This window comes from Pantherophis guttatus, chromosome 10 (genome assembly GCF_059756535.1).
Source record: "Pantherophis guttatus breed Tessera chromosome 10, ASM5975653v1, whole genome shotgun sequence".
NCBI lineage: Eukaryota > Metazoa > Chordata > Lepidosauria > Squamata > Colubridae > Pantherophis > Pantherophis guttatus.
The window spans coordinates 13,601,497-13,618,851 of NC_142072.1; the positions used below are offsets into that span (position 1 = coordinate 13,601,497).

A 17,355-nucleotide genomic window follows, 5' to 3' on the forward strand; every position below is an offset into this window, starting at 1 on the left:
TCTAATTTAGCAGGTATAGTTTTCTCCCAGAAATCTTGTTGCACCTGTTTTTACCACCTCTCTAATTCAGCATTACTATTATAGTTGAATGTACTGTAATGGAACCTCAGACCTCCCAAATCTTTCTGTTTAATGCCAGGTTAACTGGATCTTTGTTTGCTCCAAATGTAGCAGTCAGATGCCTACATTCACAGATATCACATAAAATCACACATTCCAGTTCTTCCTCTCTCCTCACTGAAGAAATGGACAAATATTTTGCTCATGTAAGTAAAATTTATATATACATGCATATACACACACAGATAGATAGATAGATAGATAGATAGATAGATAGATAGATAGATAGATAGATAGATAGATAGATATGATGATGATGATAGATAGATAGATAGATAGATAGATAGATAGATAGATAGATAGATAGATAGATAGATAGACAGACAGACAGATGAGATGAGAGATAGATAGATAGATAGATAGATAGATAGATAGATAGATAGATAGATAGATAGATAGATAGATGAGAGAAAGAGAGAGGGAGGGAGGGAGGGACAGATAGATGATAGACAGATAGATAGATAGATAGATAGATAGATAGATAGATAGATAGATAGATAGATGGATGAGATGAGAGATAGATAGATGAGAGAAAGAGAGAGGGAGGGAGGGAGGGAGGGACAAATAGATGATAGATAGATAGATAGATAGATAGATAGATAGATAGATAGATAGATAGATGATAGATAGACAGACAGACAGATAGATATAGATGATAGATGATAGATAGATAGATAGATAGATAGATAGATAGATAGATAGATAGATAGATAGATAGATAGATAGATGAGAGAGAAAGAGAGAGGGAAGGAGGGAGGGAAGGAGAGAGAGGGGGGAATGAACTTCATTTTACTCCACCAACTGCCCAAATAATTTGATGAGGATGCTCAGCAGATGTTCTTCACAGATGTTCAGACACCTAGAAAGGTATAAATGTCAGATGCTGACTGGAGATACAAAACTCACCATCTTCATCGGTCTGAAATATCATCTCTTTTCCTTCTTTCCGGCCTTCAGGATTAGACAGGATGAGCTTGACATGGACATTTTTATAAGGCAGAAGGTTCTTGATGGTGTAATGATTGGTACCATGCTCCATCTTCACACATTCACGAAAGGTCTGGTTATGGCCAGCGCCTACAGCATAGCGATAGCAGAGCGTGACAGTATATGTGTGACAGCGTGTCAGGTTGTAACCCAAAGGCTCCCACTGAAGGATCAGCTGCCTGGATTGGATCTCTGCAAAGGCAAGGCCTTTGGGGGCCCTCATGGGCTCTGCAAAAAGAGATGGAGAGAGAATGGAAAAAAAGCAAAATCAGTAACCATCAGGACACTGGGAAAGGACAATACTTTGTCAACTTCTGGTGGAGAAGAATGCCAAGAATGAAAAGATGTTACAACCTCTGGTGCAGCAGAAAATTAGATTTAAATCAGCGGAAGGAAGATATAATAAATATGAGAGAATGGTCAGTATCTGTTTACAGGTAGTCCTCAACTTACAACAATTCATTTAGTGACCGTCTATAGTTACAATGGCACTGAAAAAAAGTGACATGACCGTTTTTTTCACACTTATGAACGGTGCGTTATCCTCATGGTTACATGATCAAAATTCAGACACTTGGAAGCTGGCTCATAATTTATGATGGTTCACCTTTTGCAACCTTCTGATGAACAAAATCAGTGGGAAAACCAGATTCATTTTACAACAGTGTTACTAACAACGGCAGTGATTCACATAACAAATGTGGCAAGAAAGGTAATAAAACTCACCTAACAACTGTCTCACTTAGCAATGGAAATTTTGGGCTGAATTGTGGTTGTAAGATTACAAGGATTACCTGTATAACGTCCTGATCAATCAATCATGTGTAAGAACTGCTTGCCCTAAAGCATGGTCCCGAACCACAGCTATGATTCTTTGTGAAAACAGATGTAACTGAATCCTTGTACCAGAAAGCCTGATCATGTGAAACTCTCTTGTCCTTGCACTTCTTAACAGGAGACACTTCTCTGATTCACTGGAGTTTAAGAAGAGAAGGTGCAGCACATAACTATGGTCATAGTTATCTCGATATAGTTAGAACAGAACAGAACAGGGGTCTGCAACCTTAAACACTCAAAGAGCCATTTGGACCCGTTTTCCCACAAAAAAGAAAACACCGGAAGCCACAAAACCCTGTCCGTGCCTGACTGTTTCTTGAGCGGCCACAAAACTAGCTTATGTAGTTGAATTAAACATTTTATTTTCTTCAGAAACTTTTCTTTTCTTGGATTTATCTATGGTTGGCCTACCGGGGATTGAAAAACTCAATAAATTGCGTGCCGGCGGGTGTCGCACATTGGCGGTTGTGACGCATATTTTGAGTGACAGGGAGCTGCAGCAGAGGGGTGAAAGAGTCACATGTGGCTCCAGAGCCACAGGTTGCTGACCCCTGGAATAGCATAACAAAGTTGGAAGGGACCTTGGAGGTCCTCTAGTCCAACCCCCTGCTCAGGCAGGAACCCCTATAGTGTTTCAGACAAATGGCTCTCCAATCTCTTCTTAAACACCTCCCATTTTGGAGCACTGGCAACTTCTGGAGGCAAGTCATTCCACTGATGAATTGTTCTAAGTGTCAGGAAATTTCTTCTAGAACCTAAGGACAGTTAGAACAATTCATTTGTTATTCCCACTATAGACTCTCCAACACTGACCTGATAACTCCCTATTATCCAATAGACCTGGTAGAACACAGAGCTTTACGTGAGTCATGCTATTGTACCAATACCTTGAGAAGACAAGGAAAGTCCCAGAATTGTTATGTATCCCAATTGCATTGTGTCGGAACCTATTAGAACAAACCCCGTGCCAATCTTTATTTATGTGTGATGTTCTTCTCTTTGAATGTTTTAATCTTATTTTTTTTAAAAAATAAATGATTTCCCCGTATCATAATAAATCCCCAATCATTATAAATAAAACAGCAGAAACCAGAGAGCCAGACAATGACAGAAGAACAGTCATTAATCTTATAAGGCAAGACCACTGCTGAAGAACAGAGGTGGAACTCTGACACCAGAGCAGAATATCCTGCAGGAAGGAAGCTCCTTAAGAAGGAAGAAATCTCCCACTGCTTTTAAAAAGCATCCTGTTCTAAAACAGAGGTGAACATCCTATGACTCGGAGGTTTATGTTCATCCAGCTCTCAAATTAATTTTAAAGCTCTTTACAAGCAAACAAGCCATTTAGGTTTCCAGCAAAAGCAATATATCCCTTCCTTGGCACGTTGTATGTAAGGAGGGAGGAAGGGAGGAGTACCAGTGAAATATAAATGTCCCAAAGTTTTTTAAAAAGGGGGGAGGTGCATCATCCTTCTTTGGCATTGGTTGTTTTGACCATTGTTTATGCTTCATTAGAAAGCATAAAGCACAATCTTAGTCCTGACAAACCTCTTTTATTCATATGGCTGTGAATTATTGTCATTCATAGTCCGAAAGGCTTCACAAACAGTCTTTCAGGGGAATGTTTATAAACATCCACCTTATTTCCCTTGGAATGCTGCCAGAGAACTAATTGTCAAATGCAGGGCAAGGCCAAACTTAGCACAGAGTCAAACAGAACTTTCCCAAAGCTTTTACCGACCAGATGAACTAATTGCTTCCTGCAAAAGGCCCGTTCGCTCCTCTTTTATGTCTTATGGGAGGGGCTAATCATCTCCAAGCCTTTCTCCCAAGTCGACCCTGTTTTCTTAATTGTTCTTGTCTTCTGGCAGCTCTGCGCATGCGCATACTGGGAACAGATTCCCGCTGTTCTTCTGCTTTGCTGATGTCAGACTCCGGAGGCTCCGGAGGCAGCAAATAACTACCAGATGGCCTTGGCCCCCTCTCTACCTCTGACTCAGAGCCCTTGTCTGAGCCTTCCCCAGACTCCAGGACTGGCCCAAGTTCCTCCCCAACCTCCTCACTATCTGACTCTGCTGCCAGATCCACTGGCCACCGCCAGACCACAATATTGGTATTGCACCTATCCTTATCATGAGATCTTTCTTCAAAGGATGGTCCTATGGAAATTCAGAGCTTGATGGAAAGGCGTGAACCACCCTTCCTCTCAACAAATAACTCAATGACAAAGACACCCTTACAACATGCCTAAGAGAGACTCTTCCATATATAGAAGCAACATGTGTTACCCATCATCAAAAGAACCCTCATGGGTTCTGCAGAAGAGTTGGAGACAGAATGAAAAAACAACAAACTCAGTAACTAATTTGGAGGAAAAAACATGCTTGTAGGAAGAACTGTTTTCTATCTCAATGTTCAGATTTATAGGTAGCCTTTGACTTGCAACCAGTGGTGGGATTCAGCCAGTTCGCACCACTTCGGGAGAACCGGTTGTTAACTTTCTGAGCAGTTTGGCAAACTGGTTGTTGGAAGAAATCATTAGGGCAGAGAACCGGTTGTTAAATTACTTGAATCCCACCACTGCTTACAACTATTTGTTTAGCAACTATTCAAAGCTATTTGCAATTTTCCCAGCTGGCTTCTGACAAGCAAAGTCGATGGAGTAAGCCAGATTCATTTAATGATCAAATGATTTAATTAACAATTGCAGGGATTCAATTAACAACTATGGCAAAAAAAAAAAAAGTTGTAAAATTGGGTGTGACTCACTTAACAATTTAGCAATGGAAATTCTGGTCCCAAGCACATCAAGGACTTCCTATACATGGCTAGTAGTAGAGGCAGCTTTTACACTCAGTGGTTGTATTAATTACAACATACTTATCATATTCACTGGATTACTTTGTTTTCTAAATTGCAGAATAAACCAACCTCAAAGGCTAAATTCATACCAAATAATCTGCAAAATAATCCACTAACCAACAGACCAAGTTCAACCAGAATTAAGAAAAATGATTCATATTGCAATGTTCTGAAAGCAAAACAAGCCATTCCAATCTCAGAACAAGACATTTCAAGTGTCTTCAAGATACTTCAAGTGATCCCTCTAGGAACCGGTAGTGCTGAAAAAACTCAGAGCATCTCTGCTTTGAAAATGGGCCATTTCCAAAAACACCGAATGACCCATTTTGGTACTGGAAGGTTCCATCATGAATTATTTTGCACACCACAGAAGCTTAGCATATCATGTGGACACATCTGCTCGGTTCATAATTCACCTGGTGAAGAGTAAATGATCAAGTTATGAGTATTAGGTGAACAAACCACTGTATGTAAAGATCAGTTCCCTAAACACCAGAAGAATTCAATAAGAAAGCTTCCTCATATTAAATAAACTAAGGTCAGCTCCTTAGTTGTTAAACCGGATTATGTTTAATGAACTTGGACCACAGCAAAGCTAAGGGACCCAAGATAAGATAAACTGCCCTTCAACATTGCTATCCAATAATTTTGGAACATCTACAATCATTTGTGCATCTCTTTCACAGAATGTTGTATAGAAATAACGTTTCATATGACTGGAGAGAGAAAAATGACACAGCACAGCACCATACCTGTAAGTCAAAAGACTCCACGTATATGTATATGAACAATACTGGAAAAATCTAGAAACCCCTACAGATGACATTATAATCAAAAAAATTCTGGAATGTGCAAAAATGGATAGGTTAACCCTAAAAATCAAAGGAAAAAAAGACTTGGAATATCTTATAACATGGGAACTATTCTCTAAATGGTTAAGTGACATATACTGAGGTTAGAGGAGTGGATTTATGTGAAATATAGACTACATGAGAAAGAAAAACTGATGAGTAAATATTTTGATGGTTATATAATCGATACTATAATGGAAGATAGTGTACTTTTCAATAACGATTGATATTATCGCATATATGTTTATATATATATGATTATAACGATGATGATGATGATGATGATGTTTATATGTTAGTACCTTGGACACCTAGAAAACACACTGTTCAACATAGAAATGGACTATGTGATATAAAACAATCAAAAAATATTTTAACACAAAAGACGCCAAGTAATGGCTTTGGAAGCAATTTCAAGTACTGGGTCATCTGAAGTGTGCCTCTTAAGTCTATGCATAGGAAATAGCCCTGAAAAATATTATACTGTCCAGTTTTGAATCTGCAGCAGTCTTCATAGAGATACGAGATATTTTACATATCTCTAAAATAAACTTATCAACTTATTCATAAGTAGGTGAAGCAAATGCACACGGAACAGCAATTTCAAGCCCTGTAGGAACAAGAGAGCAAAAGTTGATGGTGTTGCAAAATTCAGGTTTTAAAACCATGACAAGCTCCTTCCCCTTGTTTCTCTCCAGGTGTTTCTGCCTTGTTAGATTTTTGGAATTTTTTTTCATCACCATCACACACACACACACACACAAAGCCAACTTTAGATGAAGAGAAAAAAACAAGACCTAAGCAAAATGCAGACATCGCTTTTCCTCTGTGGATCTTTAGAAATTTACTCATTCCAATCAATCTAATCATTTTGCCTTTTCCTCCCCTGCTTCTCTAATGATAAAAATCTATCACGTTTATGAGAGTTGTTTTTCTGCTGCTGTTCTCTTTTAAAGCATTTTAGTTGTCCATGTAGAGTCTAAACTGTGACAGAACTCTAAGTGGGGATACATTTCAGTAAAATTACCATCTCTATTTTAACTTTTGTTGTTAAAAGGAGAACTTGTGTCCTGCTGGATTTAATTTCCATATTTGAAGGCTGCCTTGCAGAAACTATATGCCTATGAATGTGCTATATGAATGTGCTAAGAAGTTCAGAGCTCTGAAGTGCTTTGAGCCTCTTGAACTCTTAAGAAAGTGGATTTATAGTCTTTTTCCTGCTGATTTACATCTCATCTTTGTGGGGCCTATTTAAAAAATTGATTTATTCATGTAGGTATTTCATACTATGCTCCTTGAGGATGCACAATTGCACGCTTAAATAACTCTAATAAAACACTCGGATCTTAAAGTCATAGCAACAACAGGCAAAATAAAAGAGCAACCAAAATAAATTTTAAGAAATTAAGAAAAGAAATATAAAAGTCAAGCAAGATTCAGGTAGTATAATGTGATATGCTTAGTTTAAAAAAAAAAAAAAAACCTTTGTCATTTCTCTTCCCTCTCTTGGTTTATTCAAAAAAGATCTGTACACACTATTCCCATTTAAACCATCTCAAAGAGGCTTATTTGCAATTCTAACTCCCACTCTCACAGGAGCAAATTTTCTTGTGAATGGTCAGCAAGAACAACAAGATGGTTTCAAACTGGAATAAAAAGCAAACTTGGAAACTGGATAATAATTATCTCCAGTATAGTTTGGTCCAAAAAATGTATAAGAGTGATAAGGTTGCACTGAAAAGACATCATGCTTGATCCATTAGGCAAGTAAATTAAATCCAATATGGACTGCTTTGGCATCAAATTTCTGAAATCTACTGAAAAATGCACCAGCATAGAGCCCAGATGCCAGTACTAAATAAACTCTGCAAACATCCAACCTTCTCCAGCTAAAAATGGGCTCCCCTCCAAAAAGAGTATTTCTTCTGGAAATAAATTATGCTTTTGAAACAAAAACAAAACAAAAAGGAGCAATTTCAAAAAAAGATCGAATTTTGGAGAGATTTACATTTTTAAAACAATGTTCTACAGAAATGCATATTTTTAAAAAATGTTCAGGGAAAAGTGCACTTATGTAAACAAGTATCTTAAAAACAACTATATGCAATAGGTTGTGCACAAAATCTTGTTCTGTTTATATGAGTTATAGGTTTTTCTTTTTAAAAAAAAAAAGAGAGAGGGTTTTGTTTTCATCCATTTTATTTTATTTGACTTGCTTTGCTTAGAACTTCACTAAATCAGAATCCATCCTAAATCCTGCTTGGTTTATCTATTTGCTGTTTCAACTTATGAATTTCCATATGTGTGCACATGCCTGTGAGTTAGTGTTAAGTCCTAGCAATTGCCTGGACATGTCCTTGACAAGATTGCCAAAATGATTTGCTATTACCTTCTTCCTGGGGCTGAAAGAGAATGACTGGCCCAAGGTCACCAAACTGGCTTTTTCATGCATAAGGCGGGACTAGAATTCACAGTCTCCCAGTTCCTAGCCTGGTGCCTTAACCACTGCACCAAAATGACTCTCTTCCAAGCCCTGGTCAAAGTCTCTCCCTCAGTTGTTGGTCCAAAATATGCAGCTCACATTGTAGTGTACCCATGTAGTGCACCATGGAACTGGATCAGTAGTGGGTTTCATTTACCTTTGCTACCAGTTTGGAACTGTGAGCACATGAGCGTGCTTGCTTTGCTCACACATGGCACTTCTGTGCATGTGCAGAACCTTCTGCACATGCACAGAGCGTCCATGATGATGTCCGGGTGGGTGGGTAGAGCCTCCTGCCACCACCGCTACCAGTTCGCACGAACCATAGCGAACCGGTAGAAACCCACCACTGAACTGGATCTCTTACAAATCAGAGCCGGCATAGAACACTGTCAATTCAGGATTCTTTCTCTATACAATCGCTCCTTATGTGATTAATAAAATATAGTACTGTGAGAACCTAGAGAGCAAATATAGCCATAATTAAACACAGCAAGACTGAGATCATTTTAGTTAAAGCAAAATGATAAAGGACACAACAACTGAAGAGAAAAAAAACCACACACTTGATCTATTAAAGCACTTAAATCAGCTATAAAGAAAGAAGCAGGTTTTGAACATAAAAAGAGATGAATAAAAAGGAACTTCTGGCAGGGTTGAGAGGATTTCCTGTCTTGAGTTCCTTTACTGTCCCCCTCCTCCTGCCTTTCTTCCAGTTTAATTAGAAGAATTTCTAAAATTAATTCTGGACCCTGTGTAAATTGCTTTCAAATTCTTCCATTGGTTGGATTGTTTTGTCTCCTGACCATATTTCCACATAAACATGTTGACAGTTGCTGGATCTGCGTTCACTTGTTCCATGAGATAAATTCCACTAGAATGTACAATTTTTCAATCAAGTACTTGTGTTTATAGGATCATTCTGGAAAGGAAGGTATGAGAACATGGCCTTCCTGAGTTTGAGCTTATTTCTATACCTTCAGTTAATCATCAGTCTCAATTTATGGCTTGCTCCTCAGTCTTTCTGTTTACCTTTCGGTCCTGACTCATAAATTGTTTTCTGGTCTCCATTTCATCTTTACTGGTGGCCTATCAAGAGTCCTTAATTGAGTGCACCAATAAAATCCTGCAATAAAATCATATTGATGCAACTATATGCATGACTGCACCAAGATCCAGATTCCAGAATCATTGCCAAGTTTCTCTTCCTGGTTATCACATAAAGTTATTACATGTAGAGGCTCTTTTGCAAACTCTTTTGGCCTGCCTGGGTTATAACTCAATCAATTGACATGTTCATATGGACAAATGAACTTCTCCAGATGATCAGACTTTATACAGTATCACTCAGAACAAGTGTTCCGAATGTTTCTACAACTCCCAGCCTTCCTCATTATAGCCCGTATCTCCAGGGCCATCCAAAAGTTGTCATTTCACAATATCCAAACTCATTTAGAGGCTTATATGTCAACTCCTCAACACTGTCAGAAGCCATGGGATCTTGCTGAACAGCTCTGCCAAGTAATGCAATTCGCTGTCATAGCTGTTGTGATAGCAATCAACTTGGATGGCTTGGAAAGGGATTAGACGAGACTTCTTGGAGAAAAAAAGCTAACAACGTTAATGTAGGAAAGTAGTGGAAAGTGTTAGCTTGTATGACCTGCTCTGGAGCTTCCCACAGATATCAGTTTCCAATTATGAGAATCGGGATGTTGAACTTGATAGGCATTTTTAAGCTACACAAAAAAGACTTCCTTTGTTTTTAAGATACTCCAGCTTTCTTTCATCAGGCCAGGCCAGGAAGCAAGCCTGAGAAATCTATATGTACTCTCTTGAATCCCATAACGGAAAAGAACGAGATAAATGTAATGAGATCAAGGATAACAAATAAACATGAGCTCTGAATTGCACTGAACACCAAACAGGAAGCTTATGAAAATCTTTAGGCTCTATATGATATCATAAAAGGTTAATAGAATGTGTTCTGGGATCTGTTTAAGGTTTGTTGTCTCCCAGTGGCCTTTGATATAGCTGGCTATCATCTTAAGACATTAGGATAATCAGTCAATTTTCCAGCTTGCCTTCTCCAAATGGAATGGTGCAGTCTTCTCAAGAGAAATTAGTGGTTTTCTATTTGCAGAGATTTAGGGGCTGGGTTCATAAACAGTATTTCAGGCATTCTGGAAGCTGCTTAAAACCAAACTATTCCAAGAAAACCTTTGAAGAGCAGTGAGTTTGCACCACTGGAGGTTATGCAGTAGAACGGTGTTTTTATTATGGTTTTATATTTATAGTTTTATGCTTATGTTATTTTAATGTTGTTAATACACACCTCTGGGAGTCTTTGTTGATTACAGTACACAAAACTAATAAACATTATTTGTTTGTAGGCATAAAGGGAATGGTTCTGCCTTAAAGGAAATAATGGTACACTACCTTCTCAAGAAGCCACTGCTGGACCCAAAAGTCTTGGACAAAAAGTTGGTTGGGTTGCAGCTTCAGGGGACCTGGAGACAGTGGGTTACCTTTTCTAACCAGGTTTCAAGCTGGGACATTTAAGTCGACATTTATTTTATTAGTTCAATTTATATGCCGCCTTTCTCCGAAGACTCAGGGCGGCTTTAATAAGCCAGGGTTGATTTAAAATAAACCCCTGTATTTGGACCCAATACAGAACCCCTGTCAAAACAGTCCCCTAACATTGACAGTAATCAAGAGCTTTTAAATGCTTGGAAGAAAATGAAGTTTTAAACAGGCCTCTTGGTCCAAATACCGAAGGAAAAATCTGGGTAGGAATATCTTTTGGGGAAAAAATAGCTCCGCGTGTTTCTGTCACACCAAAGAAAGACAAAGTATTGAAGGCCGTTTGGAGTTTGATTTCTCCTTGTGTTACAGATTGCGGGCTTGCTTCTATCAATAATAATCCAAGTCCTGTAGGAGGACAAAGCCAACTGGAGAATTTAAATTGATCTACGAGTGCTTGAATATTTGGGTTCTGCTTTGGACATGACATTAACGTGTGATGTAATCGGTAGTTTTTTGATCTTGAAAATGATCCAAGAATTTAAGTGTGTAATTATTTTTAACGCTGTTTTCCAACACGACAGCCAACTGAATATATCCACAGTTGTACAGAAACATATACATCACTTACGGCTTATACAATGTCTTGGAAAATAACCTTAGGGGAAATAGGCCTCCAGTGTATCAGAATCACTCACTCTGTTAGACAGTGATTTCAGCTTCGTGTATCAGGAGAACAGTTTGCAACTCCTTGCTATTTGGCGAGAAGCGATTATAACTTCCCTGTGTAAGCAAAATAACGTTGCATTTCCATTAGCAGCAAATCTTGTGAGGGTTTTTAGGTGTGTGTGTGAGTGTAGGCTATCTGAAGCTAAGTTACAGCATTTCTGTTTTCACGTCCTTGCAAATAGAAATTGCCCAAATGTTTAGCCTTATTTCTTGGAAAATAATCATACTCATCTTGAGCTATAAATAATATATATATATATATATATATATATATCTTAGATTTATAAAGCTGCCAAATTCAAAGCAATTCTGGGTGGCATGCATATAATCCACCCACCCCCATCCCTATCTCAATACATTGAACCAATTAAAAAGATCTGAAGACAGAGAACACTACAATAGAGGAGACCTGCTTCCTAAGGTGTATCGGATGCCATTGCTTAACAAATGGGACTATGTGCATGCCAACACTGTGGGCCTTATGGGATGGTCAGACACAGAAGGAGAAATGTAATTCTTCTGATAGCTATGAAAGTAATGCTAGCACTTTGAATTGCACCTGGAAGTTTCCTGGCAATCAGTGCAGCTCATGCAGCAGAGGACATGTGAAATGAATGTGCTGAGATATGTCTGTAACGGCTCATGGCATTGCATCCTAAACCAGTGGAGACTTTCAAGTGGTCTTGAAGGACGCCCCCATGTTGAGCATGCAGTAGTAGATCATCTACAGGATGACTAAGACATGAATGTCTGTGAGAAGAGCCTTGATAGTACAGTGGTCTAAGCACCCTGTTATTAACACAGCTGCCTGCAATTTACTGCTGGTTCGAATCTCTCCAAGGCTCAAGGTTGACTCAGCCTTCCATCCTTTCTAAGGTAGGTGAAATGAGGACCCAGTTTGTGGGGGCAATAAGCTGACTTTGTATAAATATACAAAAGTATGAAGGCTATTGCTTAACGCATTGTAAGCCGCCCTGAGTCTCCGGAGAAGGGCGGCATATAAATCAAATTAAAAAAAAAAGAAGAAGAAGATAGCTCCAATTCAGAAATGCAATACAGTTGGATTTGTGCAAAGGTCACCTCTGACCACAACTGTCACCTACTCTTTGAGCAGGAACTATAAGACCCAGCAAAATCCCAAATTACAAAGCACAACTTCATTCAGGACTAAATATAGGAAATATGTGATGTTCGGAGAATCATAAACTCACCAGCAGCCACTTCCCTTTGTCAGTGTTGAACTTACATCTGTTCCTCCCCACCAAGACCCCAGCTGCCTCAGGGCACTGGGACAAGATCTTGAGAGCATCACTTGATTAGCCAGAGTCTGAGATGTGCAAATATCAATCTAACATTTGATAATGGATGGCTTTGTTTAGAGACTTCATGCAGATGTTAAAATGGAGGGCAAGCCCTGCAGCACCCCACAGATCAGGGACACCAGACCCAGACTCAACCCCACCCTATGACAGCTCTCGGGTCTCGAACATGGGCTTCTAACCTCCTGCCTAGCATTCCAACCACTCAAGGCCCCAACTCCTTCAAATCTGATCAGATCTGAGGCAGAGACAGATGTCAAACAATAATAAACACTCATAGGAGAAAGGAACATGAAATATGCTTTCTAGAGGTTCCATAAAACTTTCCAGCAGTCCTGTGCATTTCTTATCAGACCTTTACCTTTTATGTGAACTCATTAAGAAAGGCCTTAGAGGGAACACTGATTAGCTTTATTTAGCCAAGTGAAGAAGGCTTTCCCGTGAGCTCCAAGTGGCAATTATAATAAGGTGAATATCTTTTCAACACATTCAAGGGGTTTTGAAAGAGATATATTCTTAAACAATGTCATTGAGGGCATACTTAATTAGTTATCATAACTGACATAAGCAACGGCCATCTGCTTTAATAAGAGGTCTGCCTTTGTTACCACTATTTGTTTTCACTGATGAAAAGGTTATTCATCTCTATCATGAAGAATCAACTCAAGATTCCTAGGAGGTGTAAGGGTCCAAGGGCAGAAAACAGTAGAGGAAATCTGTGAAAGAACACTACTGAGTGGAATTTTTTAAGAGATGCAGTGACTCAGTGGCTTAATGACACTGGAGATGATCTCAGCTCCAGCAGTTCGAACCCTAGCACAGTGTGGCAGGGTGAGCTCTTGTCACTCACTTCAGCTTCTGTCCACCTAACAGTTCAAAAGCATGCTCTATGCAAGTAGATAGATAGGTACCACTTCAATGGGGAGATGAGCTGGTACTCCGTGCAGGCAGTCAACGTCTGAAGGCTCTGAAACTTCCCAGTTGCGACGCCCACTTGCAAGGCAGCTCCGGGAAGGGAGGTGACCTTGGGTGATGCTGCAGGAAGAGCCACTTATCTTTCTCTCTGGTATGAAGCCAGTTCGCCCTCCTATGGCACATCTTGGGAAGCACGCAAGCATGTCCCATAACAGGGCTAGTACCTTGGCAAACCAAACTACTACTCAGCAATATCATTGTGGTTTCCGGGCTACTGTAACAACACCATATACTACTAATAATAGTCAAATGTCCACTTTGGATGCTAACCACCAACTCTGTCCTTTTTCTGAACATTCCATTCCATCTCCCCCATTCCACTCTGATTGTTAGTAGTTCTCCAAAATGTCAAACTTTTTTCAGGATACTTAGAATTGAACCCGAAGCCTGCTACGTGTGAAGCATGTGCTTTGATATTAGCATGACTAGGACAAATCAGGAGTCATGTCCTTCTGGCATGAGAAAGGCAATTGAAAAAGAAATGATGGCACTGGAGTAATTTAAAGAGAGGAAATCAACACAGCATGACAGGGACAATGAAAAACTGCTTTCTTTGCCTGACATTGGAAGAACCCGTTCATTTTCTGCTCATGGTCTTCAGAATCAATTCACCTCAGTCACTTGGGAATGCCAGACTTCGAATTTCAGGGTTGTTGTTGTTGTTGTTTTTATTTTAATGTCATTTAAATGATCAGGAACAAAAAAGCAGCCTCACATCTCTTGGCCTATGTAAGCAGACATGCAAACACTTTAGTCAAGTAACGAAAGTGTCTGAACACATTAATGTTGTTGAATACATCCATACAATTAGTGCCGTTACAAAGCTGCCTAAGGTTATTGGAGCTATTATAACTGTAATGTACCCAGGTATGGCAGCTTAGTCTATGTCAATCACAACTAGAAGCATACGAAAAAGAACTCTCTGTGCCCCAGGCTGCCTCTGGGAAAAAGCTGGGAAAGTTATGTGATCAGAAAAAGGTTGTCCTATGTACAGAGCCATTCTCTCTCTCTCTGTCTCTCTCTCACACACACACACATACACACATCATTTCAGCCAAATTCAAGACTGGAGATTGTTGATCCCTATACAAAGCAGGGAGGAAAGAGAACAATTACGAATGAAGCCTTATGATCAAAGGCTTTCAATAAAACTGACTCCAATTAATAAATGAACATTGCAAAATATATATATATTGGGCTCTATATTTTCTAACCATGTTTAATACCCAAGTTCTTTTACAACTAGGTCAGTTCTCCCAAGCTCAGATAAAAGAAAAGAATTCTTTATCCAAACAGACCTGGACCAAGCACCAACTGTACCCCCAAAAGTCATGGCCAAGAATGAGACTCCTGCTTTTAACATTGGTAGTTCTTCATACATGTAGTCCTCAACTTATAACCATAATTGGGATCAGAACAGTGGTGAAATTCAAAAATTTTCCCTACCGGTTCTGTGGGCGTGGCTTGGTGGTCATGTGACCGGGTGGGCGTGGCTTGGTGGTCATGTGACCAGGAAAACCAACTATCACCCTTTACACAAAAATAACACAAAAGCTACACAACTGACTCACACACAATGCAAAAGCAGCTGGACTTCACACAAAATGGCCCCTGCAACAAGCAGGAACTTCATAGAGTCACAGAGAGCTCAAAAACAAACGATCACACTTTACACAAAAATACAGGTTCGGGCAATAGGTAGTAAAAAAAATGCTTTAAAAAGTAAAAAAAAAAGTTCCGACGATCACGCGGCACAGCTAATTGTCACAGCTGATTGTCAGAACCTTTTTTTTTACCTTTTTAAAGCATTTTTTAACTACCTACCATGTTTCCCCAAAAATAAGACCCTGTCTTATATTTTTTTGAACCCTGAAATAAGCGCTTGGCCATATTGCCATGCATTCAAAAGCCCGATTGGGCTTATTATCAAGGGATGTCTTATTTTGGGGAAAACAAGGTATTGCCCAAACCGGTAGTAAAAAAATGCTTTAAAAATTTTTTTTTAAAGTTCCAAGCATCAGCTGTGCCATGGGATCATCGGAACTTTTTTTTATTTTTTAAACCATTTTTGTTACTAACTGGTAGTATTTTCACTATCGGTTCGGGCGAACCACCCCAAACCAGTAGCATTTCACCCCTAGATCAGAATTTGTATTGCTAACCAAGCTGGTTATTAAGTGACACGCATCTGATTTTATGAGCTTTTTGGGGAGGGCAGAGGCCTAAAATCTGTTCTCTGGAATTTATCAATGTATTAATTGCATGAACTGAATTATGTTTTGTTTTTAATCTTATTATATTAATACCATAAGCAGCTCAGATGCAACAGAAAGGGAGTAGCATTAATTGAGTTAATTAGTAATTGATTGATTGATAGCATATAGATTTTGTGGATTAATACTTTCCTTTATGGCTTGCTTAAGATTAAGAAGCATGTAGATCAGACCCAAGATCCAACCTCTTCCGCATTCTGATGTCCCCGTAAGAATCTTACAAACATAGCAGGAAGGCTATTATTGATGATTATGTAATCAAAGGATGGTTAACCACAATTGAGAGCAGGGAGCTGACCTTAGTTTAAAGGCTGCACCCAGTGCTTTAGCTCTAAAGCAGAAGAGGCTATTCAGCTGTCCCACAAGGTCAAGGAGCAGAGAATGATAATGTTCCCTGAGTTATATAAAGGGACTCTTAATGAAATCAAAACTAGCACGTTGAACAAGTCATTGGATATAATGAATGTACCAACAAAAGCAAGGTTAGAGAACCAGTGTTGTGTCCTGATGAAGATGTTGGAGCAAGACGATCGAGTCCACCTTTCATCATGGAAACTCAATGTACTGTATGTCTCTCTCAGCCCATAGTATCTTGTTGTGAGAAAAATAGGAAATATACGCTACTTTGAGCTCCTGTACAAAGAAGGCAGGATATAAATCAAATAAAGCAAGTTACAGGGACATTTTTTAGTCCTTAACCAACCTTTGGGAAGATGTAAGTAGATCATTCCAGCTTTTTCATTCCTTCTCATTTCATTTTCTCTATTCAGTAAAGGCTCTGAGAAGGAAGAACATCTGATGCTCTGCAATCAATTATTTGTATTGGAACATGAAAAATTGACATACTCGATTGGACTAGCTGCCTACCTAGCTCAGTGTGATTGATGGCAGTTCTCCAAAACTGTTCAGAAAAAAAGTTCCACTCGCCTAAGACAGTCAACATCTTTTTTTAATTGAATGTACCAAAAACTACAATGCTGATCTTCTGACTGGGCCCATCAGTGACTATGTTAAATTTAAATTGACCGACAAAGAAATAAAGGGAGAGCGAAAGTGAAAGTGGAAGCAGTATGCTCCGTCCCATATTTGGGTAGACCAGGTTCCCCTGATAGACCGATCTCACCCAAAAAAACACTTAACCAGTGACTATGTTATATGTTCTCAACATCTAAAATGTGGAGTTTGGGACTGAAAAGTCATTGAGTGAGAGTAACTACATTTCCCTAACTTTGGACATCATCTAGAACAGGGGTGTGAAACTCAAGGCCCGGAGGCCGAACCCAGCCCGCGGGGTGCTTAGATCTGGCTCGCAGGGCTACCCTGGAAACAGCGAAGGACAGGCCCGTGGTGCCTCTCCCAGTGAAAACGGAGCTGGAGAGGGTCACAAGCGGCCCTCC

The 17,355-nt window shown here is 39.4% G+C and overlaps 1 protein-coding gene across 8 annotated transcripts in view; it reads right to left on the reverse strand.

Moving 5' to 3' along the window:
- PTPRU (protein tyrosine phosphatase receptor type U) overlaps positions 1-17,355 on the reverse strand; it is a 408,282-nt gene that overhangs the window by 170,443 nt on the left and 220,484 nt on the right. For all 8 annotated transcript variants that reach the window (XM_034413695.3, XM_034413698.3, XM_034413697.3 and 5 more), the window contains exon 8: positions 1,027-1,335. In XM_034413695.3, the coding sequence (XP_034269586.2) occupies positions 1,027-1,335 (309 nt within the window). The remainder of the gene's footprint in view (positions 1-1,026; positions 1,336-17,355) is intronic.